The 26,658-nt window shown below is 44.0% G+C and overlaps 3 protein-coding genes across 3 annotated transcripts in view; 1 reads left to right on the top strand and 2 right to left on the bottom strand.

Annotated features, from left to right (window-relative positions):
• The first annotated feature begins 1,657 nt into the window (after positions 1–1,657).
• On the top strand, positions 1,658–16,069 carry LOC104309974 (claudin-15). The gene is made up of 5 exons (XM_009911359.2): positions 1,658–1,874; positions 10,224–10,388; positions 10,539–10,620; positions 13,710–13,820; positions 15,163–16,069. Exons 1-5 carry the CDS (start codon positions 1,658–1,660, stop codon positions 15,260–15,262), a joined length of 675 nt encoding a protein of 224 aa, XP_009909661.1. The 3' UTR covers positions 15,263–16,069.
• Positions 16,070–16,420: 351 nt separating this feature from the next.
• On the bottom strand, positions 16,421–18,946 carry DUSP28 (dual specificity phosphatase 28). Its single transcript, XM_009911380.2, has 2 exons — positions 18,314–18,946; positions 16,421–17,429 (listed from the first exon to the last, which is right to left on the bottom strand). Exons 1-2 carry the CDS (start codon positions 18,944–18,946, stop codon positions 17,325–17,327), a joined length of 738 nt encoding a protein of 245 aa, XP_009909682.2. The 3' UTR covers positions 16,421–17,324.
• A 4,586-nt stretch (positions 18,947–23,532) lies between these two features.
• Positions 23,533–26,658, bottom strand: part of GPC1 (glypican 1) — a 217,697-nt gene continuing 214,571 nt past the window's right edge. Inside the window, exons 8-9 of the mRNA XM_054166838.1 lie at positions 25,313–25,488; positions 23,533–24,803 (exon numbers count right to left, since the gene is read on the bottom strand). Of these exons, the coding sequence (XP_054022813.1) occupies positions 24,586–24,803; positions 25,313–25,488 (394 nt within the window). The 3' untranslated portion in view covers positions 23,533–24,585. The remainder of the gene's footprint in view (positions 24,804–25,312; positions 25,489–26,658) is intronic.

The following is a 26,658-nucleotide window of genomic DNA, read 5'->3' as shown; positions in this document are numbered from 1 at the left end:
ACCTTTCAGTTGGTCTCTCAGGCACCATGCTGTCAAAGTTTATTCTTGCCACTTTACATCTTCCTGTGTATAGAACTGAACTGTCATCAGTCTAGGTTCAGACCATGTGTGCACCTTTCTACTGAGAAGTACCCACCCACAGTGAGGAGCTTGTGGAAGTTGTATCACCTCTAACAGGGGCATTAATATGGGACACTCTTTTAAGGGTGGGAGAAGGACCGTTGGTATTTGAAGTCCTGCTATAACATGGTTGAATTTGGGTCAGGGTGGGAGAAGGTTCTGTATTTGTGAAACCTAATTTCCCAGCAGCCTTACTTTGAAACCTACAGTGTTTTAGATTACTATATTTGAATGAGAAGTTGGTGTTTATAACTTTGATGTGTCCTGGCCATAGTGATGTTGCAGAGCTCACAGTTTTATCATCTTTTCCTTACTGTGAGGAATGCATTGTGATTGCACACAACATACCTATGGATCAGGCAGAAACGTTCACTTGGATTGTTGGCCTGCCCATCTGGTGTGGTCTGCTTGGACTGGTAGAGTAATTGAAATTTATCCTTTATTTCAGATGTTTTTGAGTGACAGTTATTTGTGTTTTGAAGAGGTTGCATAAACAAACTTAAACTTTTATAAATCAAAATTAAACTTTTATAATGGATTACTTGCATTTTTAGGAGCAGAATAAACTTAATAATTCTTTCCTTGAACAAACATATTCTGAGTGTTGCAGTCATTTAAAATTAAAGGAGGCTTGAATTCTATTTATTTTTCTTTTATTTTCTTTTCCCTTTTTCCTTCTCTTTTCCCTCTATTTTTTCTTTTATATTTTTGTTTGGTTTTGTTTTTCTTCTTTGTTTCTTTTTCTTGTTTCCTTGTTCCTTCTCTTTTCCCTCTATTTTTTTCTTTTATATTTTTGTTTGGTTTGTTTTTCTTCTTTGTTTCTTTTTCCTGTTTCCTTGTTCCTTTTCCCCCCTTTTTTTCATTGTTTCTTTTTTCTTGTTTCTCTTTTCTGATTGCTCTTGTTTCTTTCCTTGCTGCTTTTCATTGTGTTTCTTCTTGTTTCTTTTCTTCGTTTGTTTTTCTTCTCTTTTTAGTTTTTCCCTTTTCCCCCTTTCCTTTTCTAAGCAGAAAACTCACATATTCCTACAAGGTGTGGGCTGGAGCCTAAAACAAACCCTCTTTTTAATTGTTCCCCTGTGTTACAAGAGCACAGCCTCCTTTCATGAAAACAGTGTTGCAGTGGCAAGTGCAGTGAACATTTCAAGTACAGCAAGCTGTGAAAACTGTAATAGTGTTTTCCTGTATTGCTTTGGAGTGTGATGGTGCATGGGCAGTTCCGTGGCAACGACAGAGCAAATTACATGGCAGTGGCTGCCAGGTTAATCTGAACATCTCTGGTACTAACTTTTGGTTGTAATTGTCTTATTTGAGTTGTCCATTTTGCTGTAGTGAAAAGCCAGGCCTGAGCCTTTATGCAACACCTGGGCAGAGCTTTGGCCTCGGGTCCTTGATTTTTAGAACCGGGGGGAAAGGTACTTGTAAAGGTCAGGCTTGGGTAAAGATAAACCCACATACTGTGTGTGTATGAACAGGTTCAAGAGGTTTCTAATAGCAGAATTTTTGGGAGGCTTCTTTCAAAACAACATCAGCCAGAAGAATGGGATCATCTCTACGAGTTTGTGCATTGCTGCCGGCTTTAGGAGGATTCACCATGTCAGTTATTGCTACCATGTCCAACAGGTGGAAAATTTCAGACACCACAACAGTGCTGGTTACTGCAGACTGGATTTCTGAAGGTCTTTGGATGGACTGTGCAGTGGCTGCTTCTGGATCAGTAGAGTGCAAGAAATGTCCCTACATGTTGACTTCAGACAGTAAGTGTGCATGGTATATGTATATAAAATCCAGGGATGTAGTTTTATTCCTTCTTTCTGGGCGGCATATTAGTGTGGCTTATACTGCAGTTGTCACAGAGGATCTCATATGGACAGGATTTGTACTGTAGTACTTGCAGGCAGGTTAAAGGGCCCCAGTGAAACCTATGTGCTTCACCCTGCAATTCAGCACAGTAACTGCTATGGCTTTATTGCCATTTCTGTTGTGTTGTCATAGAGGTATGGGTGATAGACAACAAATCTTAAGATTTTTTTTTTTTCTTGTTTTAGAAGAAATAGCATTGTTTTACTCAGCCTAATTCTTAACTACAAGCAGATTATGGGTTAGTGAGCGCTGGTGCTTGTTTGTGTGTTGGTGTGAGACAAGGCTTCTTAGATATTCCAGAACGTTGTGCTCAATCTGTGTATTTGTTCTGGAATTTCTCAGAGGTGGGCAACTTAAACTATGTCTGTGTGACTGATACTTTTGTGTTTTCAGTGTGCAGTCAGTACTAGCAGGGTAATTAATCTGCAAATAGAAAAACTGTCTTTGTAGAGAATGAAAATGATCTGTTTGGGCTGTTCTGGGTTTAGAAAATATCTCTGTAAGCACTGTTTTTCACAGTATCACAGTATCACAGTATAACTAAGGTTGGAAGAGACCCCAAGGATCATCAAGTCCAACCTGTCCCAACAGACCTCACAACTAGACCATGGCACCAAGTGCCACGTCCAATCTCCCCTTGAACACCTCCAGGGACGGCGACTCCACCACCTCCCTGGGCAGCCCATTCCAATGACGAACGACTCGCTCAGTGAAGAACTTTTTCCTCACTTCGAGTCTAAACCTCCCCTGGCACAGCTTGAGACTGTGTCCCCTTGTTCTGGTGCTGGTTGCCTGGGAGAAGAGACCAACCCCTTCCTGGCTACAACCACCTTTCAGGTAGTTGTAGAGGGCAATGAGGTCACCCCTGATCCTTCTCTTCTCCAGGCTAAACAATCCCAGCTCCCTCAGCCTCTCCTCACAGGGCTGTGCTCAAGGCCTCTCCCCAGCCTTGTTGCCCTTCTCTGGACACGTTCAAGTGTTTCAATGTCCTTCTTAAACTGAGGGGCCCAGAACTGGACACAGTACTCAAGGTGTGGCCTAACCAATGCAGAGTACAGGGGCACAATGACCTCCCTGCTCCTGCTGGCCACACTATTCCTAATACAGGCCAGGATGCCATTGGCCCTCTTGGCCACCTGGGCACACTGCTGGCTCATGTTTAGGCGGGTGTCAATCAGCACCCCCAGGTCCCTCTCTGTTTGGCAGCTCTCCAGCCACTCTGACCCCAGCCTGTAGCTCTGCATGGGGTTGCCGTGGCCAAAGTGCAGCACCTGGCACTTGGACTTGTTGAATGCCATGCCATTAGATTCTGCCCATCTGTCCAGTTGGTCGAGGTCCCTCTGGTAAGGGACTAGGAAGGACTGATGTAGAAATTCTTTCCTCAATGAACTGAGTGCACAAACAGTAACAGTGTGGCCTTTAAAGACTGGCATTTTATTAAGCTTTCAGTCTTAAACAGAACTTTGCATTTATTCTTTTACAACTTTCAGTATTGTGCATCTGCTTTATGAGTTGCATCATGCAATCCCTTCTTCAAGCCTTGCTTGCTTTATAGATCCCTGATTACTGTCATTGTGTTTGTCTGGGCTCTTACAGTTGGTTTAGTCTCAATGCATAGTGCTCAATACTTAACAAGTACCACACACCACAGACCACAAATGCCTGTTTTTCTTGACACAGATTCCACTGAAGTCAGAGCTAACTGTCAGGTAGATTTCTAAAATGTGAGAGTTTAATCCTAAAGAGTTAACTCTGAAGATTCAGCCTATTTGTGATTCTTCCTCAGGGCCCTGGCTTCAGTGGCTTCACCTACTTTCCAGTTTAATAATAAGTATCAGCATTGTGTAGCTAGGTCAGAATTTGTAATCTCAAAAGGAGTCTAATCATATGATCCCAAGGATTTAAAACCACCATTGCATCAGAGGCAACGTCAGCTTTTCATACCATGCTGGTATCTGTTCTTCTCCGCTCTAAGACTTCATCTATGTAGATACCAGGGTGCCCAAGGTTATTCTAGAAACTTAGCTATGGTTTGTGGAAATTGGAGTGATGAGATGGGGCCAACAAGCCTGCTCTTCTCATATGTGGCAGCAAGATGGCCTGGATACTTGTAATGGTGTGGTAGCTCTACCTTGCTTCATGTAACATGCAGGAACAAGAAGATGTTTCATCCCTGTTATGGAGACCAGCAGACCAAACGGGGGATAGCTCCCTTTCTTACAAAAGATAAGTTTCATTGCATCCAGTGTGGAACAGAAAAGTTCCTGGTGAACTGAAGCAATCACCTCCAGAGGTTTTCATTCCTCCCTTCCCATGGAGCCTCTTCCCTTTCTAGAAGTGAAGACTTCTGGTTGGTAGGGCTTAGCTGATCATCTTCAGCTGTTCAAAGAGCTGCTTGTCCCCTAAAATCAGCATGAGGCTCCTCGTGCCAACCCACAGGCATGCCGTGTGGCTGCCCGCAGAGCAATTGCTGTGTCACAGGGCTATTTCTCTTCTTACAGTGCTCAGTCAGCACTCCTGGGTCCTGGAACAGAGGTGATCAAAAAGGCACACTCATGTTGATCAAATATTTAGGGTATTCATATTTCCAGTATTTTCCCCACAACTGGATTGGCTGATCTGATTTTAGAATATACTATTGCTGCCTCTCCCAAACTTATTACAAGCAAATATGCCCCATTTGCAGAATACCAGAAGGGTTAGGAGCAATTTCTCTCCTTGGTCATGTATTGCTTTGGTGCTGTATGCTATATCTTTGTCAGTATTTTACTTATATCAGGAATACACTTTTGTAAGGACTGGAAAAACAAACTCCAGACATCTCATATGGGCATGCTGTGACTCTCTCAAGGGCTAATCCTTCTGGTAGTCTTTATGTAAATGCTATGAATCTGTTAGCATGTTGCCTCACAGCAGGATTATTTTATGAAGAAACTCTGACTCAATTTCCTGTAGATAAGAGCAGGTTATCATTGCAAGAGATGGTTAACCCTAGCTGGCATACCCAAGCAGTTTAAGCTGTTAACATTAGTTGGTGAAGTGAACTGAGTTTATGATTTTTGTCTAGTCAAGAGCAAAAGCAAGTAAACAAAGTCTAGCAAAATTCTACTTTGCCTAGAATAGACTTTTTTTGAAACACAAAGATACTCTGACAAACAGATGCAATCAGCTGCTATATATTATTTTTTCATATACCTGTTTTCCTTCATCATTTCATTCCTTTTAACTTAGGGCTGTCTGTCACACTGGCTCATAGGAGGTTCCACATGAACAGGAGCAATTTTTGTATTGTGAGGGTGACAGAGCACTGGCATAGTCTGTGCAGAGAGGTTGTGGAGCCTCTTTCTCTGGAGACATTCAAAGCCCTCCTGAATGTGGTCCTGTGTGACATACTCTAAATGATCCTGCTGTGGCAAGGGGGGGTTGGACTAAATGACCTTTTGAGGTTCTTTCCAACCCCTAGCATTCTGTGATTTCCATGAAAAATAATTACAGTTGGATTCCAGTGTAAGTGGGACTATTTTTAAGACTGCAGGGGTTTAACTACAGATCAATAGACTGTAAAATATTAATGGAAACCACTCATCCACAGACTTAACTTTCCTGATAGAATTTGTCAGTACAGTTTGATGGATTACTTATGACCGTAACTCAAATAAATGTGCTGTATTTTCTAGCAACAGAATAAAGTTCCTGTTCTCACGTTTTTTTTTTAATGGTTGGGTTGTCAAGAAGATAACTCAGTTAAGCTTTTTGATTTGAGATCAATAATGAAATGACAAACGATTTTAACTTTATGTAAACCCTAGCCAACTCCAGAGGAGAAACAGAAATGAAATATTCACCGGTATTACCACTCTAACAAGATATTGTGTAGAAATACTACCTGGACTTTCTAAGGTGAGACTAAGATTAGGCTCATTTTGTCACTGCTCCAGATTTAATATTGTAATTAAAAAACAAAAAATATGTTGATATATTTATCATTAACTGCTCCCACTTCTTCTTGTCATAAACTGTAAGCCTTATCTCTGGGGCTGAGCAAAGAGCAAAGGTAGCCTCATTTTGGAGTGAAAGGCAGAGATAAAACAGCAAGGAGGCTTCTGAAAGGCTTCACTTGATTGTAATCTAATTATAGGGGTATTTAACTGTTACTACTCACAAGCATGACTGCTGCATTGGAAATAATTGGTTTTCTTTTGTGCTTGGGTGGCTGGGCACTTATTGGAGCTACTTTGCCACATAATTACTGGAAAGTCTCCAGTATACATGGTAGTGTCATCACAAGCTCTACATTGTTTGAAAACCTCTGGAAGAGCTGTGCAGAAGACAGCACTGGAGTGTCCAACTGCAGAGATTTTGACTCTCTGCTTGCACTGCCTGGTACGTGACTTTGCCCAGTCTTGTTTATATTGCTTAAAATTTGGTTGGAAAAATGTCGAATGGCTTTTTGGTTTTGGTAGTCTGGTAGTACTGGAAATAACTGGCCAAGGAGGACTTTGTGGGCTGAAGTAATAAAAAAAAAAGCCCTTAAGTAGCAGAATGTGTCAAGCACCTTACTAAAGGCTATAAAGTAAGGCAAATGAAGTCGCTTGATCAAACGTTCGATTTAATAGGCATTTTGAATACGGTGTAATCTCTTTTCTAGCTTCTTGGCAAAGGAATCAGGAGGACACCTGTTTTTTTTAGCACATCTTACAGAGTTCCATGTGTATTTGGGATTATATGAACCTCCTTTTGCAAAACTTGATGGCTAACGTACTGTAGCTGGAGTTTTAAAACATAATAGGTAAGAAATGCTGTTTACAGCTAAGAAGTGGCAGTGGCTTGTGACTGTTGGGACTGAAAACTGTAGAAAATGCAAGAAACACAATGAGTATATGTTATAAATAAGTTATAAGCTATACAATGAGTATATGCTATAAATTAATATACTTGTCAGAACTTGTTGGCTAATATCTTGTTTTATGTGTGATTGTAAATAGCAGGACATTTAGATGCACTGGCTCCTCTACTCTGTGTCAGTCTTCAGCAGAATTGTGCTTTGTCCTCAGAGGCTCAGCTCAACCAATATTCTGCGGATAGTAAGCATGTTTATAGACAGGAAAGCTGGTTTTTATTAATCTTGGATGGATGTCCCAGAATAAAAATGTTTTCCTACTTAGTTAAATCTGCACTGGGAGGTAGCTAAACTAAATCAACAGGTGGCTACTCCTAATCTGAAGAATGTGTAATATAGGATTAGTGGGAATGAAGTATTAAATGAAGTTTCTCTCTCAGTCTGAAATAAGCAGATGTTGTGGACCAGCTCTGACACTGGTGTACCAATTCTCTGAAACGGCTGTGTCCAGCACTGAGGGAATAATCTGTTCATCTTTCACTGATAGCTAACAATTGGTTTAAAAATGCAGCTGTGTATTAAGAGGAGCATTACCCTATTTAAACTTCTTAGACCCAGCAATAGCAGGATCATGTCCATCAGACATTATTGTCTGCAGAGGGGCTTGTCTCAACCACTACAAGGGCTAGTTCATAATGTACTGCCACTGATGTCTTGTCACTGATGTGTTTATATGAGGTGCTGCCTCTGACACTGTCGTAGATCTCCCGTGTGTACAGATGTGGGCAGTGGGGACACTACTGGTCAGCATCTTGGAGCTGCTGAGAAACATATATGGTTTAAAGAAATTGGGTGAAGCGGCATAGGGAACAGAAAAGAGCATCATGAGTAAAAGTGCTAAAGCAAAAGAGAAAGGAAGGTAAGCGACAGCAAGGCTCCTGGAGAACTGTAGATAACAACACAGAGTCAGCAGGAAGTTAAAAAATGGGGCTAAACGAAAGTAAATGAAGAGACCAGGCTCTGGAAGTGAATTTGTGGTGATTAAATTTGATCTGTTGATGAGGAGATCAATTACACTGTTGAGAAGGTGGCAGTATATTTAAGGGGTATAGGCAAAGGGAAGGAAAAAGCAGCTTGCAGAATTGTGGAGAGGAAAAAAAGGGGTTTAGAAAGGAGAAATGATAGAGAAACACTGGAGACACTGAATTTTAGAAAAAGTCAAGAGGACAGTTGGGCAAACCAGTAAAGAGGAAGAAAGTGGGGTTGTCAGCAGCAAGGGCTGAGCAAACAGTGGAACCGCCACCAAACATCTGTAGCACTCACAGCTGTCAGACAAGGCAGACTGAAAATTATCATGGTTAGTTTAGGTGTGTTTTAAACTGCTGGTTAGAAACTTAGCTGAACTTGCTGCAGAAGAAGATGCCAGGGATTGGCAGGAGGAGGAAAACAAAAGAAGAAACAAAACTGTCTTTGTTACCTCTCATCAGAAGGACCACAAAGATTTCCCATGAAGGTTTTCTTACTAGCAGCTGAGCTATGTGGTACACCTCCAGGTTTTGTTTTATGCATGGGAAACATCAGCCTTGGTTCTTTTAAACAGAATTAAAGCTTTTGAATTCAGCAAGCCATTAGTCCCAATCACCAATGTTTGAAGTTGCTTTTTGAAAGCAACATTGCCTAAGATTGAAACCATGACTGTCTGCTGTGCAGAGCTAGCACTACATATCCGGTCACAGCTAGCTCTAGTATTTGATATACAGCGATCAGCTGCCAAATGCTTTTTAAACCCTTTCCCCTTTTCTTTTGTAAGGCTCCATAGGTGTTTCTTCCAATGACAGGATTTGGAGATAATTTCTTACAGTTACTATTAATTGCTAAAATGAACTGACTGTGTATCTTGTTCAGTAAGCTCATTTGTAAGATAAAGACAACAAAATATTGAACTTTATGGACTGTGAAGCAAGCTCCTCAGTTCAGGCTGTTGAGTTTATTACGTTGTGGTACTAAGAGGATATGGTATGAAAACTCTTCTGTTAAAATCATACAAGAAGAAATTAGCCTGAGGGTATGCTTGTGTGTCCTGGAAAGATATGGGGAGTCCCATCTAATACTGCAGGAGTCCCAGAGGCTTGAAATGTCAGTTATTGTATCCCTGCTGTGGGTAATTCCTGCTGCCATGGTGTAAATTTCCAAGCTAGAAAGCAATATTGGAGTTGAGTGCTCGTCCTAACAATGTCTTCTGCGGGCAAAAACCTTGAACTGTTAATGGTACTTTTGAGTGGTCTTTTCACTTTTATTACTGTGTGTGTTCCATTGCCCCCCCCCAGCTTTAAAATTAGTGTTTACAAACAATGTTACCTTTTAATTCTGTGTATTTATCTCATGACAATTTATTACTGTCTTGGGTAACCCTCAAGCTCACAAGACTCTTAAGCCACACAAAGTTTCAAAGCCCACCGAGTCTGAGTGTGAATCCCACTTCACTTCCTGTTTCTGTGCCTGATTTTTATTTTCTGGAGTTACAGGCTTGCTCCACCTCAGAGCTAGAGTTGTTTAGATTGAAAAAGACCTTGAAGATCATCGAGTCAACAAAGTTAGCAGCCAAGACTTACCAGATTGGTGACACTTGTTTATCTCCTAGCAAAGATGCCAAAGTGCTTTTTGACCCGGAACCTGCTGTATACAGGATGCCATTTTAATGGCACCTCAAAGTCCCTGTTTGACCTGTGTTTTTGTGTGAAATGGATATGACCATGAAGACCAGGAGCTTAGGTGGTGCAGAATCAGCACACCAAATTCCCTAACGTGCCCACAGCAGCTGTAACCTCTCTGCTGGACTACGTATTAGGGAGGAGAGGAGTACTGCAGCTCTTGGATCCACTCATGTCTTGTTTGTTACCTTGACTGAGAGTTTAAAGTACACTGCTAACCTGAGCAATTTCTTTCCCAGCTCTCACTGGAAGTAGCAAAGCTGGCTCTGTAGAGCCAGAGCCCCAACACACCTTTGCTAGGCCCTGGAGATCAGAGGTGTCCTGGGCACTCAGATGTATGGCTGTAAGGAAGTCACCAGGAGCATATATACCACCATGGGTTTTAACAGGACTTAAAGATGTAGGATGTGAAGTCCTTGCTATAGTTTTTCAGAGTTTATTTACCAAAGCTCCAAGAGGATTTACTTAGCTTATAAAGTGTAAGTGTAGCTCAACTCTGATCTCTGGTAAACTTGAAGGCTAAACACTTGGGTTTGGATGCCTTTCTGAACCAAATGACAAACTCAGACAAGACTCATTCATTACTGCTCCTGTTAATTTTGTCACTCCCTCTAATCACATTAATTTGTTCAGCACAAGATTAACTTAATTTCTGTATAGATCCTGATCTGTCTTCTGTTTTTCTGTCTTAGCTTATATTCAGGCATGTCGTGCCTTGATGATTGCTTCCATCCTTCTGGGATTCCTAGCTGCAGTACTCTCACTGCTTGGTTTGAAGTGCACAAACATTGGGTTGACTGATGAAGAAGCCAAAATGAAGTTTACTGTCACAGGAGGATTTCTCTTTATTTTAGGAGGTAATATCAAGGCTGAACTAAGAATGCTATCAATGCCTTGTATTGCTTTCACAGCTAGACTAAATGAAATGAACAATTGTTCTTGGTTTAAAGCTGTTACAGCAATTGAAGGAATCATTCACCTGTGTGCTTTTTAAACTTTTCTGGTAGGTCTCTGCTCCATAGTGGCTGTTTCTTGGTATGCTGCGATGATTACTGCTCAGTTTTTTGATCCCTTGTACGCTGGAACCAAGTAAGTTGATAGATCTGTCATACCAAACTCCATCATGTATTACAAACCGCTGCGCTAACCTCAACTGCTCCAGAGTTTCAGAGCCTGGATGGATCCTGTTATCAGGTCCTACAGGAGGAAAGTTTATTTTCAGGGAGTCTTTTCACTTTGGAGATGCTTGGAAGAGGAAGGAGAGTTCTCTTCTGGGAGGTTTAGTGACTATGCTGGAAATATGCTGTGATACTGTGAAATTTCAACCCCATATCTGAAGGGGTTTTTGTACTATGTTTACATAGAATGGCTTAGGTTGGAAAGGACCTTCAAGAACCTCCACTCTGTATTGGACCTGGAGGAGAACACTGTAACTAAAGATAAGGAAAAGGCTGAGGTTCTAAATACCTTCTTTGCCTCCATTTTCACCAGTAAGGCAGGAGGACTTCAGGATAACTGGCCTCCTGAACTGGTAGATGGAGTCAGGGAGCAGTATAATCACCTTGAAATCCACGAGGAAGTAGTTAGGGACTTGCTCAGCCACTTGGGCACTCACAAGTCCATGGGACCGGATGGGATCCATCTTGGGAGTGCTGAGAGAGCTGGCAGATGAGCTGGCCAAGCCGTTCTCCATCATTTTCCACCAGTCCTGGCTCACTGGAGAGGTCCCAGATGACTGGAAACTGGCCAATGTGATGCTCAGCCACAAGAAGGGGTGGATGGAGGAACCTGCAAACTACAGGCCTGGCAGCCTGACCTCAGTGCCAGGAAAGGTTATGGAGCAGATCATCTTGAGTGCAATCACAGCGCACCTGTGTGAAACATTTAAGTGTCCAATGCTATGAAGAAGTAAAAACCTTAATTTTCTTCAGCAGTTAGACCAAAAGAAGTACAAAATGCCTCAGATGTACAGAAAAATGGACAAATGAAAAAATGTATAGAAACCAGCTTGGCCTGTGTACTAGTGCCCTGCAGAGAGCTGAGAAATGACACTGAAGTGGTCAATGAAGTCTGCTGCTTGTCTTTTAAGTAGAAAAATATATTCTTCACTACATGATAACAGCTCAACATTTGTTTGCCTTATGAATTAAAATGAAGGCAAAGTTTGTGCACTATCAGCTCATACAGTTGTGCACAAACAAGGCATAAAAGCCTTTATTCTTGTCTGATATAAAAGCAACGTTCTTCAAAACCAAATGCCTGCTTACAGCACCTTATCTAGGTCAATACATTTAGCAATGAGGAAGAAGGGTGGAGATGACCGGGCCTCTCCTTCAGAGAGGGGGGGAAAAAGGGACAGGGAAATGTAATATATTGCATGTGGAATATGATATAGCTGGTCTGGGGGGAAGGGAGGCATCTATAATTTGCCAGTACCTCTGCTGAGTACATTATTTTTAGATCAGCAAACGCTAAATCTTCAGTTGCTAGGATATTTCAAGTCTTTTGTAAGTTTCCTCCTGAGGATCAGTTCAGGGAAGTCAGAGGTGAAGTGCTTTGTTATGAACCAAAGTACTTCAAGCAATTGCTTTCGATGTTTGTCAGTTTTCCTTGTGCTTTCAAACAAGCACTTACAAAGAAATTGCACTTGTGAATACTTTTTGTTGTTTTATATCCCCTTGACATAATTATATGAAGGGCAATAAATACGTTAGAGGACTGAAACAACAGTTGATAAGGAATTTCAGTTAGTGGGATAGTTGTGAGTTTTATAGTTAACTGGTTCAGCTTTGGGGCTTCAACATCAACACAAGTTAATCAGTTTCCAGATTGTTTGCATTCAGTAGCTGAAGAAATCTTCTACTTTTAATATCTAAACTTCATTTGAAAGGCTACCAATTCACTAAGCAGTTCTTAGTAAATTAACTTAGATTATTAGTAGAGCCAGACGTGTTCTGAGGAAGTTTGTGCTCCTTGGACTCTGTGAGACAGGTTTAAATTCAATTGTGGACATGTATTGATCTTCACTCTTAAGAGACTGGCAAATCTGGTTTTTCAGATTGTGTTTTTTTGGCCTGACTTCAGCAAATTAGTTAAGTTTAACCTCTATTAATTTTCAATTTGTCATACAGCTGTGAAGGCAACCTAAGTTGTCCTGCAGGTCTCTCCTGTACACTACTGCTCATATGATGTCTACAGCATTCCTGTCTCTAGGTGAATAATGAGCAGAGATGAATTCATGCATTGGGCAACATCTCTCAATTGTTCCTTAGTATTTCTCTAGCAACTTGAACTCCTGTGTTTTTGAGGCCACAGAGAACAGTGAACCTGTGTAAACTTCTGCAACCTGCCTGTTAGCAATGAATTCTGCAGGCAGAAACATAGACACTTTTAAATGATTTTGTGTTTACAAGTGGAAAGAAAACACACATAACTGTTCTCAGCATACCTTCTATGCAGTCCATGACACTGATTTTGGCCTTACTTTCAGTGCCTCAGATCACAGAGGTACAGCTATATTGTGGTTATGGTCTTGGTCTGAATACCAAAACTTGGTTTTTGATTTTGTGAAACTCCTGCCAGGCTTTTCCAGGCTCATCTGTGTTTGGTCTTTGGATGAAATTAATTATCAGTGAAATTTTTGGGCTGGACTAAAGGGCTACCTGAAAGGTGTAGTTTTGTACAGTGAAATGGGGAGGTGTTCCTTTTCAACTTGGGACTATTCATAAGTATCTTTCAGCCCTATATCCACAGAGAGTGCTGAATGTTCTTTTGGATACACAAGTCTGAAAACTAACCCTATACCTACAGCTGCTTGTGGGCGATTTAGCACTGTGCATATAGAAAACCGTGCTTAGCCTTTTCTCATGAAAGGCCAATGCAATGACAAAAGAAGTGTTGTGGACTGCAGAGAATGTATATTCATTATCAACTCAAGTGTTTATTGCTAATTCCTGTTAGTTTTGTAATTCCTGTACTGTCACTAATTTGGCAGAACACTTAAATATACATTTAAGAATTTTACTGAACAGAGCCACATCTGATCTCTTCTGTTATCTGTTGAAGTACCTTTCAGTTAGGTTATTTCTGGGCAGACTAGAGTTTGTGTGTTTACATGATTTTTGTCTAAAACAAAGGCTTTGTGATACACAGCTTCCATAAAATCTTCCATATTTCAGGTATGAACTAGGAGATGCTCTGTACTTAGGCTGGGCTGGATCTGTTCTTTATATGCTCGGTGGGCTCTTACTGACCTGTTCATGTAAAGGGAAGCAAACCCAGGATTACAGGTAATGTAGGACTTGTCAGCTGAAACAGCAGCTGCCAATTATTTTCTGTCTGTATACTGGTCTGTCTCTCACCCTCTGGTATAAATCTATAGCCATGCAAACAGAGAATTATACCTATTAATTCAGTGCTGTGGCATGTCAGAGACTTGTGATGGCAGGGGAGGCAGTACCAAATATGTGTAGCTCCCAGACAGTGCAATTGTTGCTACGTCACCATAAGGAGTCACCTTTAACTAGTGTTAGATAAGTCTGAGTGCTGCTGATAGTTCTTGGAATACGTGGTGAACATGTGCAGTGAAGGAGACCTATCTATTGCCAAAAAGTAGTCTATGAAGCAATACATGGGGTATTATAAACAAGTTTATCTTCAGTATTCAAGTACTGTTAGAATATTTGAACACCATTCAATTTGCAGGAGGAGTAATGACCTTTCCTTCCCAAAGCATACTCAATTGATCATTAGACACGTATGATTTTTGTCTTGGAAATGTCCTTTCGGATGTCAAATCAGAAAAGATGAGATTTCAGGCTTCAATATTTGATCTTGCCTGGGTTTCCCCCCCCCTTTTTTAAAATCCCAAATTATCCACACATACAGATGGTCCCTTTCTGAAGGAGAGGGATATCAGAAATAGCAGAGGCCTGTGTCTAGCTGGAAGAACCCAAATGGCTTGGAGACTGTCCTAGTTAAGCTTGAGGATATAACCTGGGAGAAAGAAGCATGTTCACTGATGCTGTATTTAATCTTAATAAAGTTATGTAAAAACACATAATAAGTGAAAGTGCTCTTCTCCATTACCTAATCTGAAGCCATTTATGTTTTATGGTAATACTTCACCAGCCACGTTGGACTTTAGATCTCACTCACCATACTTGGATACAAAGTACCCAATATGCTGAAATACATACCTTGAAAATCAGATAAAACTGATGTATGAAATAGAAGTTCAAAATGACAAATGACAGCTGAAGGGGCTGGCAGAAGATATGTCTGTTTTCCTTTCTCAACTTCTTGATTCCTGTATTAAAACTCCAGCTTGCACAAAGGCATTAAGGTCTAGGTTTTCTGCTTTAGGGACTTGGCTAAAGTGCCTTGAGGAAGAGCAGAGGTGACTTAGGAATGCAGAATGTGTTTCTGGTTACAAGGGATGGCTGTGCTGCCTGGCAGAGGCCATCTCTTTCCCCTTAGCTATAACACTGATGAGACCAATAGCCCTCTAATTTCTGAACCTTCGTGAAGTGTGGGTTGGATTCAGACCTAAATGAGTAAATTCCTGAGTATCTGAAGCTGGCCATGTGTGTAACACCTGTTATTCTGTATCTTTTTTCCCCTAATTTACAGTCCCAACAGATACTCATATTCAGCAGGCCGGGCAGCTCATCAGAAGCACATTTACACCAAAGACTCTGAGACAGTCATAAGCAACAAGGAGTACGTCTAAACGTTTTACATCACTTGTAACGTTAGTAGGTTATGAACTCAAATAAAGAAGTCAGCTACTTCCAGGATTCCCATCCCAAGCTGCAATCGTTCATCTTGATTTGGAGCAGTGCAAGGAGGAGGTATGGTTTTTCTATGTAAATAGGAATGGTCTTCCAAGAATAGTTGTCAAATGTAAATAGATTTCTAGAGAAAGCGTTGTGATGTGGGATCCTGCAGCGTGAAGGTTTTCTGCATGCTGAGAAGCCTGGCAAAATTTAACCAGAGAGTGCAGTGTATCCTGACAATCAAGAGCAACTGTTTCTATTTCAGCTGACTCAAAAATGCGGAACTGGTATGTGCTGTAGCTGACTGCAAGCTAATATGCCTCATGCTTAGAAATGTGTTATGTTTTCATTAATGTTCAGCTTACTACTTTTGTTTAGCAGCTTTAGCTTTTGACAGGAAATAAACTTTATTCCACAGCCTGACTGAAACAGATTATTTTTGATGCGTGGTATCCAGGCCATCGATAAGGATACAGTCATCACACTGTGGGATTGAAGTCTCATGTTGTACTGTAATTCAGATGTAAAATGGTCAAGATTTATAAAAGCTACAAAAAGAATTCCCCAGCAGCCACTCACCTTCAGATCTGCAGGTGTGCAAGAAATTTCTTATGGGCTGCAGTGCAGATAGCAAGGATAAATGAAACACAATGAATCAAACACAGATGGGATTGGAGAAAGCATCTGGTGCAAAACTGCCTTGTGATAACCAAGAAGATGATAGGCTCATTTAAAAAGTTTTATTTCTATGTTTTCAGCTTTTACTATAACCCTGCTTTAACTTTGAGCAATCCTTAACTTTGGGAACTTCTACTGTGTCTGAAATGCCTAATTTATATAGTTCCCCAGTGGCTTTACTCTCTGTCATTGTTCCACCATTAGGATTTCTGCCTTAAACTGTTCCACTGATGGCAGCATATGTTTGCCTTGTGTAAACACTTAGACAGATGATGATGATGATGAGCAGCTAACTTCAGTTCATATTGATGCTTTGAGCAATGTGGAATGGAATTTCACACTACAGGTTCACAGGTTTCATAACTTCTTCCTTTTAAATGACAAATGTATTTGTACAGTTTGACCAAATGCCTTGGTGTTTCTCTCTACTTATGATAAACATAATTGTAGTCTGATTTAGAAATTTAATGCAGCTTCCTTGATATCCCAACAAATAATTTCACAGGGCACCCTGCAGACAGGCTGAGCAGAAATGATTTAGCCATGTTGCTTGCATGCAGATACAGCTGACTTGAAGGCATGAGCTGAGCACCGGCAGATCTTGTTACACCTAGTAAAGCTAAGTAAAGCTAAAAGGAGTTAGAATTACTTGTAGATTGACAGTGTCATCTTCTTCCCTCCACTGTCAACTGCTGCTTTAAAAATAATTATTCTGGTGTCTTGGAGACTAATTCCAAAAGCTGAAAACAGCCTTGACTTGCGTGGTAGGAGCTGAGCTGTTTATCATCATCTGTGCGTTCTGTCCTTTGGATTTGTCAGTAATTTTGTGATGGTATTTTGGTCTAGCTGAACGCAAGGAAAATGCAGGGCTCAGGCAGAGGCTAAGCAGTTTCAGCGTCAGTTTCCCTCCAAAGGTTGTGAACATAAATTATGATCCAGTAGGCGAGATAGAAATTCAGGACTTCCTTGGGCTGGCATCAGGCCTTCCAGTGACGTCACTGGGAAGTTTAATCAAAAACCAAGAGTAAAATCCCTGTGTAGTAATTCATTCACTTGTTCAATGCATCATTGTCATATTCGGTGTCACTCAGGGGAAAATAAATGCTCTCTGGCTGTTTACAGTCCTTCCAACCATTTTCTGTTTCTGCTCTTTCTCCCTGCTTATCTGCCCCTGTCCCACATGCCATCAATGGTCATGCACCGAATGAGTTCACTGAACACTCACTGGCATTTTATGTAGAGGGGATAGATGGAATTATTAATTTTTAAGAAATCTGTAGCCAGCCACTTGAGAACAGCAATGTATGAAGATACTTTAGAGAGAGTTAAGTTGTTTGCTTAGCTGGTCGGGCTGCTTTGTATCTGCAAATCTTCTTCATATCTCTGCAGCTGAGACCAAAATCCTGAATTGGGTTCTGCTACTGGTCTGGCAGCCTTCACAGTCTAGAAGAAAGGAAAGACACTGTAGAAGCAAAGGCAGCTATCACACAAACAATGGGATTTTTTTTTTCCCCCCTCTTAGACTTTTGAGAAGATTTACTTAGGGTGACTTGGCTATGGAATAATAAACAGGTATTTTGGTGAGCTGACCTCACTTTGCTTGCTAGGCCTTTCTGGCATGTCCCTGTTACAGAGTGATTCATGGGTAAGACATGAAAAGGAACTGTTGAATCTCCTGTAAATGCAAATGTCTCTCATAAAGCACTGCCTGTGTTTAAGATAGCACGAAGCTTGACAGAGCACACCTCTGTCAAGTGCTGAGCAAAAGAGTCATCTAAATTAGAGGCTCCATGGATACATCTACCAAATGGGTAAAGACTAAAAGACTGCAGAGCACATCATACCTGTTGGATGGGCTTCCTAATGGAGCTGAGGTGCCATTGCTCATACCTAGCTAGTCCCAAGCAGGTCCAACAGATAAGTTACTTTGCTGTGTGGAGCTGTCACATACATGATAAGAGCAAATCCTGCAAACAACTTCTGCACCCACTTGTACTCATTTCACTCTTTATGTCTCTAACTTCACTTACCATGAGTAAGCAAATGACAGGGAACACTGTTCACAAAACAACCAACTTTGCATGTTTGCTACCTGTGCTTAAAGCCTGCTTGCATTTTTAATTACAGTTCTTGCAGAAATTTGTCCAAGCTGGGGGTGAAAACGGGTACAGTGGAATTTTTTCACTCAAATGCAAACATCTGTGTAATGACCGGTGTGAACAGGTGAGAGCACCAAATTCAATATCAGAACTCATCGTTACTCATTGCAAGCCTTGCATTTCTTACCCCAAAGACATCTAAATATCAGCCAGACTGTGAGTACCTACCTCAAAGGCATCCTTGAGTGGGAGCTTTTGGTGTCTCATCAGATAAGCAGTGCAGATGGCAGCTGATCGGCTGCGGCCATTTTTGCAGTAAACCAGGCACTTCCCACCGCTCTTCACAGCCTCTTCTATTGCATCACTGCACTGCTCGAAGTACCGGTACAGGTCCTCAGCCGGGTCATCGAAGACGGGCACGCGTATGCCCCGCACCTGCTGCAGGCTGGGAAACGGCTGCTGCCGGGTGACGTTAACGCAGAAGGTGACTCCCTCTCGTGTGAGCAGGTCCTCGTTGCAGGCTGCCTTGGCGTTGCTGATGAGCAGTGAGGAGGTGACCTTGCAGAGCTGGAGCATCGGCAGCCAAGACTGCAGCGTCACCGGCACCGCTGCTTCCCTGCAGAACCCCCAGATGGGTTCCTCCGCGCCGCATTCGAGCCCCGGCAGAGCCCCGGTGCGGAGGGACGCCGGGGACTCGGGGTGCGGGTGGATTCCCCCAGCAATGCATCTGGGCTGTGCTGTGCTATATTTATCTCTCCTGCACAGGCTGGAGCGTGGCGGCTTCGGGTAGGTCCTAGTGCCTGCTGGAGCCTGAGAGCGGCACTGGAACAGCTGAAAACGCTTCAGAGCCCCACCGATCATGGGTAAAGCAACTGGATTTGTACAGTCCCTATCCCTACAGCAGCTCCCCATAGGAACGCTGCTGCTGGGGTCAGCATCGATGCAGTGTCAGTGCAGTGATGCAATATTGATCTGATCACCTCCAGCTGATACCCAGATCATCTAGTTGCCCCTTAGAAAGCAGCGTCTGACTACCCAGAAAATTATTTACTAGGCTAGGCAGATATGGCTGCTCTAATCTTTCTGGACTTCAGTAAAACTGATGGTGTGCTGCCAGGGCAGAGAGTACCTCAAGCATGAGTACATGGACATGTGCTTGAGCTGAGGGGTGGGGACAGAGCCAAGGGCCTGGCCAGGGGAACGCCACATCAGCCAGTGCCAGTCGGGTGCTAAAGGGCTGGATATGGTACCAGCTACTTCCTGGTGGATTGTGTGGCTTGAACACTTTTTCCTTCTGTCATGATGCAGGGCCAATGGTCAATAACAAGCACAGTATCTTGCAATGACAAATACACAGGGTATTTCTGATTCCCTGCACTGTTGTACCACGACAGATGGCATACTTGCTCCAAGGGCTAAGGTTAGGTTCACCTTGTTTGCAAACACCTCTCAGCCACACAACCCTAGTGGTTGTTCCTCCAGGTTATGCAGGGCTGAATGTAGGCAAACCTGCAGTGCCAGCACTGGCACCAGCCTGTCACAAGCCATGAGGCTGAAAGCAGACTTCCATCCCTTGTGATTCCTGACCTGGCCTTAACAAGGGAAAAGAAAGAAAACTTCAAACTCAGCTTAAATTGAATAGAAATAAAACTGACCTGTAAATACAGATTTAAGTCTCCAGCCTTTTTATTTATACAAGGATTCAAAGAACATATTTCAACTTTAGATAAACAGTGCAAGAGAGTTACAAGTACCTTGGTAACAGAAAGAAATAGATAACTGTCCAGCTATGCCAACAAGTGAAATAATTCTTATTCCTGCAGATAGAAATGCATCTGTTTAAAGCAAAGGTGGACTTTGGATATTTTGCAATACCTTAGCCCCTATCAAGCCCACCAGAAAACAACAGGCAGTTTGTCATTTGTAAATGATGAGTAGCTGCGCTCTCAAAGCCTTTTGAGACCCTTGCCCTTAGATAAAACATACAAGTTATGGCACAAAAGAGCAGGCTGAAAGACAGAGACACTTGGAAATTCACCATTTCTGGTTCTCCCCTTTCCAGAGACAGGGATCCTCATTAATATTTTTCCCTAGACTACTCCTTGCTCCACATACCTGTGCAGATCACCACAAACCACTGCCTCGCTAACCTTGAGGCAAATGCACCTCCCCAGCCACTCCATTCCCTGAGCTCCCCCTTCACATAACCAACCCATAGGAGCTGCCAACCCCTGCTATGGCTGCAGCCCCAGCCCACCACTGCCCTGGGCTGGAGAGGTGGGTCACAGCAGTTTTGAGCAGGCAGTAGCCCAGGAAATGTCATTTGTAAGCACTGAGTGCCCAGACTCTGCCAGCCCAAGCGCGGCCTTGGGGTTTGTCTGGGCCTGGGCTGACTTCAGCTTGCTGAGCTATGCCAGCAGTTGTCTGGCTATTGGGTAATGATGGCTTGCTCTAGGTTTGCTTCAGTTCAGAGCGATATCAAGCTGATACCCTGGGGGCATGTGGTGGTTTCAGCTCCTCGGTGGAAGGTGGCATAGCTGAATGCAGCCCCAGGCCACCAAATTACAGCGGATTGAAGAAACTGCTTCAGGGCCACAAAAAGGACAGAAAAATGGAATAACGAAGACAAGAGAGCAGCAGCACAGGCAGACTGTGTGAAAAGACTCGGGGCTGAGGAGGGAGGAAGCATCAACACAAACATCATGTGCCTCCTGGCAGAGAGGGGGAAGAGCCCCCAGCCCTGCCCTCGCCCACCCGCACAGACCTCAGGCTGCTGACACTGGTCTAACCCCCAGCGTGACGCTGGGAGGGCTGAAGCAGTTGTCCTCAGGGCCCAGGGGGATGCTGAAAGTTGGGGCTCAACCCCAGCCAAAGGGGGAAGGCATCAGGAAGGATTTCTCCTGCGTAACATCTTTTTTACTTTGCCTTATTCATTTGAACTACCAGGTTTTATTACCGCGAAAGCGCCCATAACGCGGGCTATTACATTGTTAAAACAGTCACTGGACAACCAGTAATTTTCGTGGCTTTACATTTCAGGTGTGTTCCCCTTGGGGCCCAGAAGAAGCTTGTTGAGGGCAACAGGCTAACAGCAAACACTAATTGCACAGAAATGGAAATGACAAGGACTTTTCCTTTCAGTCTCCCATTCTGCAAAGCAAAACATAGAACTTGGCATAAAACTCCAATCCAACCCAACCGCTTTTTGAAGAGGGCACAGTGTTTTAATGTCCCTCCTCACCCATTTTTTCTTTTGCTTTGGATTTAAAGTTTCTGCAGGACTTGTGGGGATTTCTGTAACTGAAGGTTAAAGTTGTATTTGCAATTCTAGTTAAAAAAAAAAAAAAAGAGAAAAAAAGAAAAAAAAGATAGGAACTCTTTAGAGCAGTAAAAGTAACATGGAACTTGTCCTGTGTTTAGAACTAAATAAATGTGTATAAATCCGTGGTTTGTATTTATCCACTCCTGGGTTCTGACAGGTTAAGTGGTGTTGTCTGTCCTTTAGCCAACATCCAGCATCTTGGCTGAAACCCTTCCAGGTTATGGAATCACAGAATGTTAGGTGTTGGAAAGGATCTTTATAGATCATCAAGTCCAACCCTCTTGCCAAAGCAGAATCACCTAGGGCAGGTCGCACAGGAACACATCCAGGTGGGTTTTGAAACCTTCTAGAGAAGGAGACTCCACAACCTTCCTGGACAGCCTGTTCCAGTGCTTTGCCACCCTCACTATAAAGAAGTGTCTTCTTGTGTCGAGGTGGAACGTCCTGTGTTCTAGCTTGTACCTGTTCCTTGTCCTATCAGTGGGCACCACTGAAAAGAGCCTGTCGCCTTCATCTTGACACCCAACCTTCAGATATTTGTAGACATTGATGAGATCCCCTCTCAGCCTTCTCCTCTCAAGACTAAACAGCCCCAGTTCTCTCAGTCAGGTTAGATCAGTTTTAACCTCACAAGAAGGTGAGTGCAGGGCAGAAAAGATACCAAGTCAGTAACATTAGTCACTGGGACTTGGAGAAACCAGTCAAAGCTGGTCTTGAGTCTCTGCCTAGTAGTGTCATTACCTGGCCCCAGGTGGGACCCCTGCCCCAGGGAGGGCAGGTGACAGGCTCCCTCTGTGCCTGCCTTTTTGTTGTTACCTTGCTCGTGGTGTCACCTTCCCTTAAACTTCACACTCTAGAAACTGCTAATGTTAACAATGTCCCCTCTCCACCCCACCCCCCCCCATTTTTTTTTTTTCTAATTAGAAAACAGCCCACCCCCAAGCCATAATGTTTGCTCAGCTCAAAGACTTGTCCCCTCTGTTAGGACAGAGGAGAAATGCTCAAACATTTGCTGTGCAGACCAGTAAAATAGGAGATAGGCACACTTCTGCCCCCCTCTTGCCTGCAGTACAAACACATTTGAAACTCAAACCCAGCCCAACATGAATGAAGCTCCAGCCCTGGGCTTGCTCTTTCCCCAACCAGTCAGAGTGACTGTGTTGTATCTATAACATATGCTAAACCTACATTTCCAGATGATGCTTGCCATACCTGTCAGGTACAGCAGCTTTCTGGCTTTCTGGAAGCCCCAAAGCACACAGCCCTACAACCACAGACACTCCTACAGCTACGTGAGAATATTTATACCTTTGACCAACCACCCCCAGTCTCAAAACCCAGCAGAGAGTCCACCCCACAAAGCATTCTGGGGTTTGAGCAGCTGCCTGCATGACCCAGAGGTTGGCATGTGGTGAGACAAGGTGGCAGAGGGTAAGCCTGGCCTTTCCCTGAGCCCTAATAGAGCTACCAGTGGGTGTCTGACACTGCTATCTCACCCCATCTCTGTGGGTTAGGGAAGGTTTGTGGGAGGATGGGAAAAGGGCAGGGAAAGTGGGAATTTACTTAAAAACCTACAACATAACAGGAAAAAACATCAAAAGAAAAAATATCCCAAACAAAATGTGTCCTGTCCTCACAACCCACCCTGACAGGTGCTACCTTGAGTCACTCTGCTGGGTAGGGACAAGCTAAGGGCTAATCACCACCAACCCTGCTGTGCCCTAAGGCAGCGACCTGGTGGGGATCACTCCTGCATGTGCTTGGTGTGAGCTGTCAAAACCAGTTGTGACAGTCCAGTTAGTAAAAAGTCCCTGGTTTTCCTTATTACAAAAAGAAAATGAGAAAGAGAGAGAGAGAAAGAGAAAAAGGGGAGAAAGAAAGAGAAAGAGAAAGAGAGAAAGAGAGAAAGAGAGAAAGAGAGAAAGAGAGAAAGAGAGAAAGAGAGAAAGAGAGAAAGAGAGAAAGAGAGAAAGAGAGAAAGAGAGAAAGAGAGAAACAGAGAAAGAGAGAGAGAAAGAGAGAGAAAGAGATGAGAAACAGAAAGAGATGAGAAACAGAAAGAGATGAGAAACAGAAAGAGATGAGAAACAGAAAGAGATGAGAAACAGAAAGAGAAAAAGAGAAAGAGAAAGAGAAAGGAAAAAGGGGATACCCATCCATGGCTGAGGCCAAAGGAGGAGGAGGAAAAGGAGGAGGAGGAGGAGGAGACAGCACAACTGTCAAGTGGAGAACCCCACTCTGCATATTTTCATCTCTCTGTTATCTACCACGGTACTGTACTGCACTGCAGGTAGAAATTGGACCATTATCACTTGGGTAAAAAATGGCTTTCCAACTAGCATGCAAAGGAAAATACCCCAAACCCCAACCCCTAACACTCATTCCCAGTCACTTAGATGTAGGAGACCTACACTGCAAATTCTTGTCAGCTACGAGCTCTAGTCAAGGAACCCACTTGTGACCTTTCCAAAGAAAAAGGGAGTTCTGCATTTTTGGGTCCAACAGCCACTGCCAAACTGTTGCAGTTCAACCCACCAAACCTGCCCACGCTCCTCCGCATGCCGCTGGAAGCCATGGGGCACCTCTGCCTGCCTGGGAAGTACAGAGGAAAGACCTGCAAGAGCCCCTGGCTGCAGCACTCACACTGCACTGCGACCATCTCAGTCTCTCCGCGTCCTGCAGCGGTGTCGCTCCTGGCACCGTCGTGCTTTCAGCAGCTCCGTGGCAAGCAGCGCTCTGGCCAGTGGCTGGGGAGCGAGATCAGGGCAATTGCATATTCCACTGGAGGCAGCAGGAGAGCTGCTTGTGGAGGAGCCGGCTGGGGGTCCTCCTGGACACCTCCCTGCACAGGCTTGTTTCAGCCCCAAGAGCCAGTTTGTTGCAAGAGCAAAAGTAAAACAATGAGGTACAGAAAGAGGGGCCCAGCGCTGGGGAAGAGACCAAGAAAGAAGAAAACAGCTTGAGCACTGCCAGAAATAGCAAACAACTGAAACCTTTTCCTCTTCCCCCCCTTTTTTTTCTTCCTTTTGTTTTTTCCCTTCCTTTTTATTTTTTTTCCTTTTTTTTTTTCTTTTTTTTTTTTTTGCCAAGGTGAATTAAATATGTCCTTTGGTTGGTTGGTTGGTTTTGGCAAAGTGAAGCCCTCGGCCGCAGTCTCTTTCCTGGCTGTGCTAGTGAGTTACCGCCACAAGTGCTGCGCGGCAATGAAAGCCGCTGAGACGAGGAGGAGGAAGGCAGAAGGCAAAGATCTGCTGCTGGCCCCATTGATGCCATGTCCAGACTGCTTAGGAATAGCGTGCGTTTCTGGCTGCCTGGTGCTGGGGCTCTTAGAAAGTCTTTTACCACAGACATCGTCAGGACAGCTGTCGCCACTCCCAGAGCCACTCATGTCATCACCTGTGCAGAGACAAACATGAGGTGAGCCTCAACTGCCTTCTTTATGGAGGGTGACATCCCTGCCTTCCCTCTGATGCAAGTCCAGGGAGCTCCAGCCGCCAGCCCTGACTCAGTCACGTCCTCCTCCTCTGCATTCCCCGTGACGGGGTGAAAGCTCATACCTGATCTCCAGCTGCTTTAACCACTTGCTGCTGCAGCAGCTGGAAATCTCTGGTGCAGATGAGAGCACTGGCCTCATCAACAGGGCTGGGCTGGCACTAGAGAGAACACCCAAGGTGCTGCTTACCCAAGGTAAGACACTGAGAGCAGCACAGCCTTGAACCACCCTGCAGCAAGTTGGCTGCACTTGAACAGACCCTCTGGAGCCCCAAGGCAAAACCTGGGTCACCACAACCCTTTTGTGCCAACATGGCCCAAATGCAGGGTCTGCACATAGGCCCACACAGGCTGCCAGGCTGACTGCCCAGACCCTCTCCTGCTGTGGGCCTCTCTAGTTCTGCTCAACTCACTCGTGTCTTGGAAGTCCACGTCGTTCCCGATGTTGGCGTTGCCCAGCCGGTTTGTCATGATCTTTAGCTGCATGATTTGTTGGCGAATGGTCATATCTGGCTTGGTGATGTCCACCTCCACCTCTGGGTTGTTAATCTGATTAGCTAGGCCGTCCCCCATCACTTCAGGCAGGTAACTGTGAAGGAAGGTGACAGGTTTAGATGTGTCCTTCTGGCTAAGCTCACCTCTCCCCACTGCATACACCCGTGATGATCCAGCCTCTTTGAATCTCAGAGGAGCTGCCATCAGTGGTGTTGGCTTGTCAATCAGCCTCCATGTGCTGGTGTTTGCTATGAGGCAAACAGCTCTATGAATAGCTAAGCCATGCTACCATAGTCAGACCCCACTGAGCCTAGGGCTCACTCAGGCCACCTCAGCTTGCTAGAAATGGCTGGGGGCTTTGCAACATCACTGTCCCAGCATGAGGAGGAGTTTCCTGCAGTAAAGGTTGTGCATGGGGTGTAGGGGCTGCTGTCAGGCTGGTACCATGGAGCCACTGTGAGCCACTCCCCTCTGGGAAAGTTCTGTTCACATAGGAGGCTGAGGAGCACCTTCATCCCTGACCTGGTTGAACCCTCTGGGGACTGACACCCTGGGATGAATGAATGCTCCCAGCCTGGTACAACCAGAGAGGCCCACAGGGATGCATCAGTTAACTGGGAGCAGGAAAGCAGCAAACAAAGCTGCACTGTTCCCTTCAGCAGACCCCTGGCCCATCTGTTCCTGCAGATACATAGAAAAAATATTTACATAGAATAAACCAGGTTGGAAGAGACCTTCAAGATCATCGCGTCCAACCCATCAACCAATCCAACACCACCTAAACAACTAACCCATGGCACCCAGCACCCCATCAAGTCTCCTGAACACCTCCAATGATGGTGACTCCACCACCTCCCCAGGCAGCCCATTCCAATGGGCAATCACTCTCTCTGTATAGAACTTCTTCCTAACATCCAACCTAAACCTCCCCTGGCGCAGCCTGAGACTGTGTCCTCTTGTTCTGGTGCTGGCTGCCTGGGAGAAGAGACCAATATCCGTCTGTCTACAACCTCCCTTCAGGTAGTTGTAGAGTGCAATAAGGTCACCCCTGAGTGGCACTGCTGGCCACAACATGGAACATCAAAGAACTGAAGGTGCTGGCTCCAGGCTGGCAGAGATCAGCCTAGCAAGTGCATGGAGAGGAATGGAGAAAAGTACATGCCCAGCAGCTGCCCATCTCCCCTCACAGCCATCCTTTAACCATCAGCCATGGGTAGGAGGTGTTTCTGCAGCTGTTTGTTGTCACTTGGGTGCCTCCTTTCAT

The sequence above is a fragment of the Dryobates pubescens genome, chromosome 13 (assembly GCF_014839835.1).
Source record: "Dryobates pubescens isolate bDryPub1 chromosome 13, bDryPub1.pri, whole genome shotgun sequence".
NCBI classification, from domain to species: domain Eukaryota; kingdom Metazoa; phylum Chordata; class Aves; order Piciformes; family Picidae; genus Dryobates; species Dryobates pubescens.
This window is presented reverse-complemented; position numbering and strand designations above follow the sequence as displayed.

Excerpts from the sequence above, each read along its gene's own strand:
- LOC104309974 (XM_009911359.2), top strand. The coding sequence starts at position 1,658 with ATGGGATCATCTCTACGAGTTTGTGCATTGCTGCCGGCTTTAGGAGGA. Across the intron at positions 1,875-10,223 it reads CTACATGTTGACTTCAGACA|CTTATATTCAGGCATGTCGT; the intron begins GTAAGTGTGCAT and ends TTTCTGTCTTAG. Across the intron at positions 10,621-13,709 it reads CCCTTGTACGCTGGAACCAA|GTATGAACTAGGAGATGCTC; the intron begins GTAAGTTGATAG and ends TCCATATTTCAG.
- DUSP28 (XM_009911380.2), bottom strand. The coding sequence starts at position 18,946 with ATGATCGGTGGGGCTCTGAAGCGTTTTCAGCTGTTCCAGTGCCGCTCT. Across the intron at positions 17,430-18,313 it reads CACTCAAGGATGCCTTTGAG|ACTGTGAAGGCTGCCAGACC; the intron begins GTAGGTACTCAC and ends CCTTTCTTCTAG.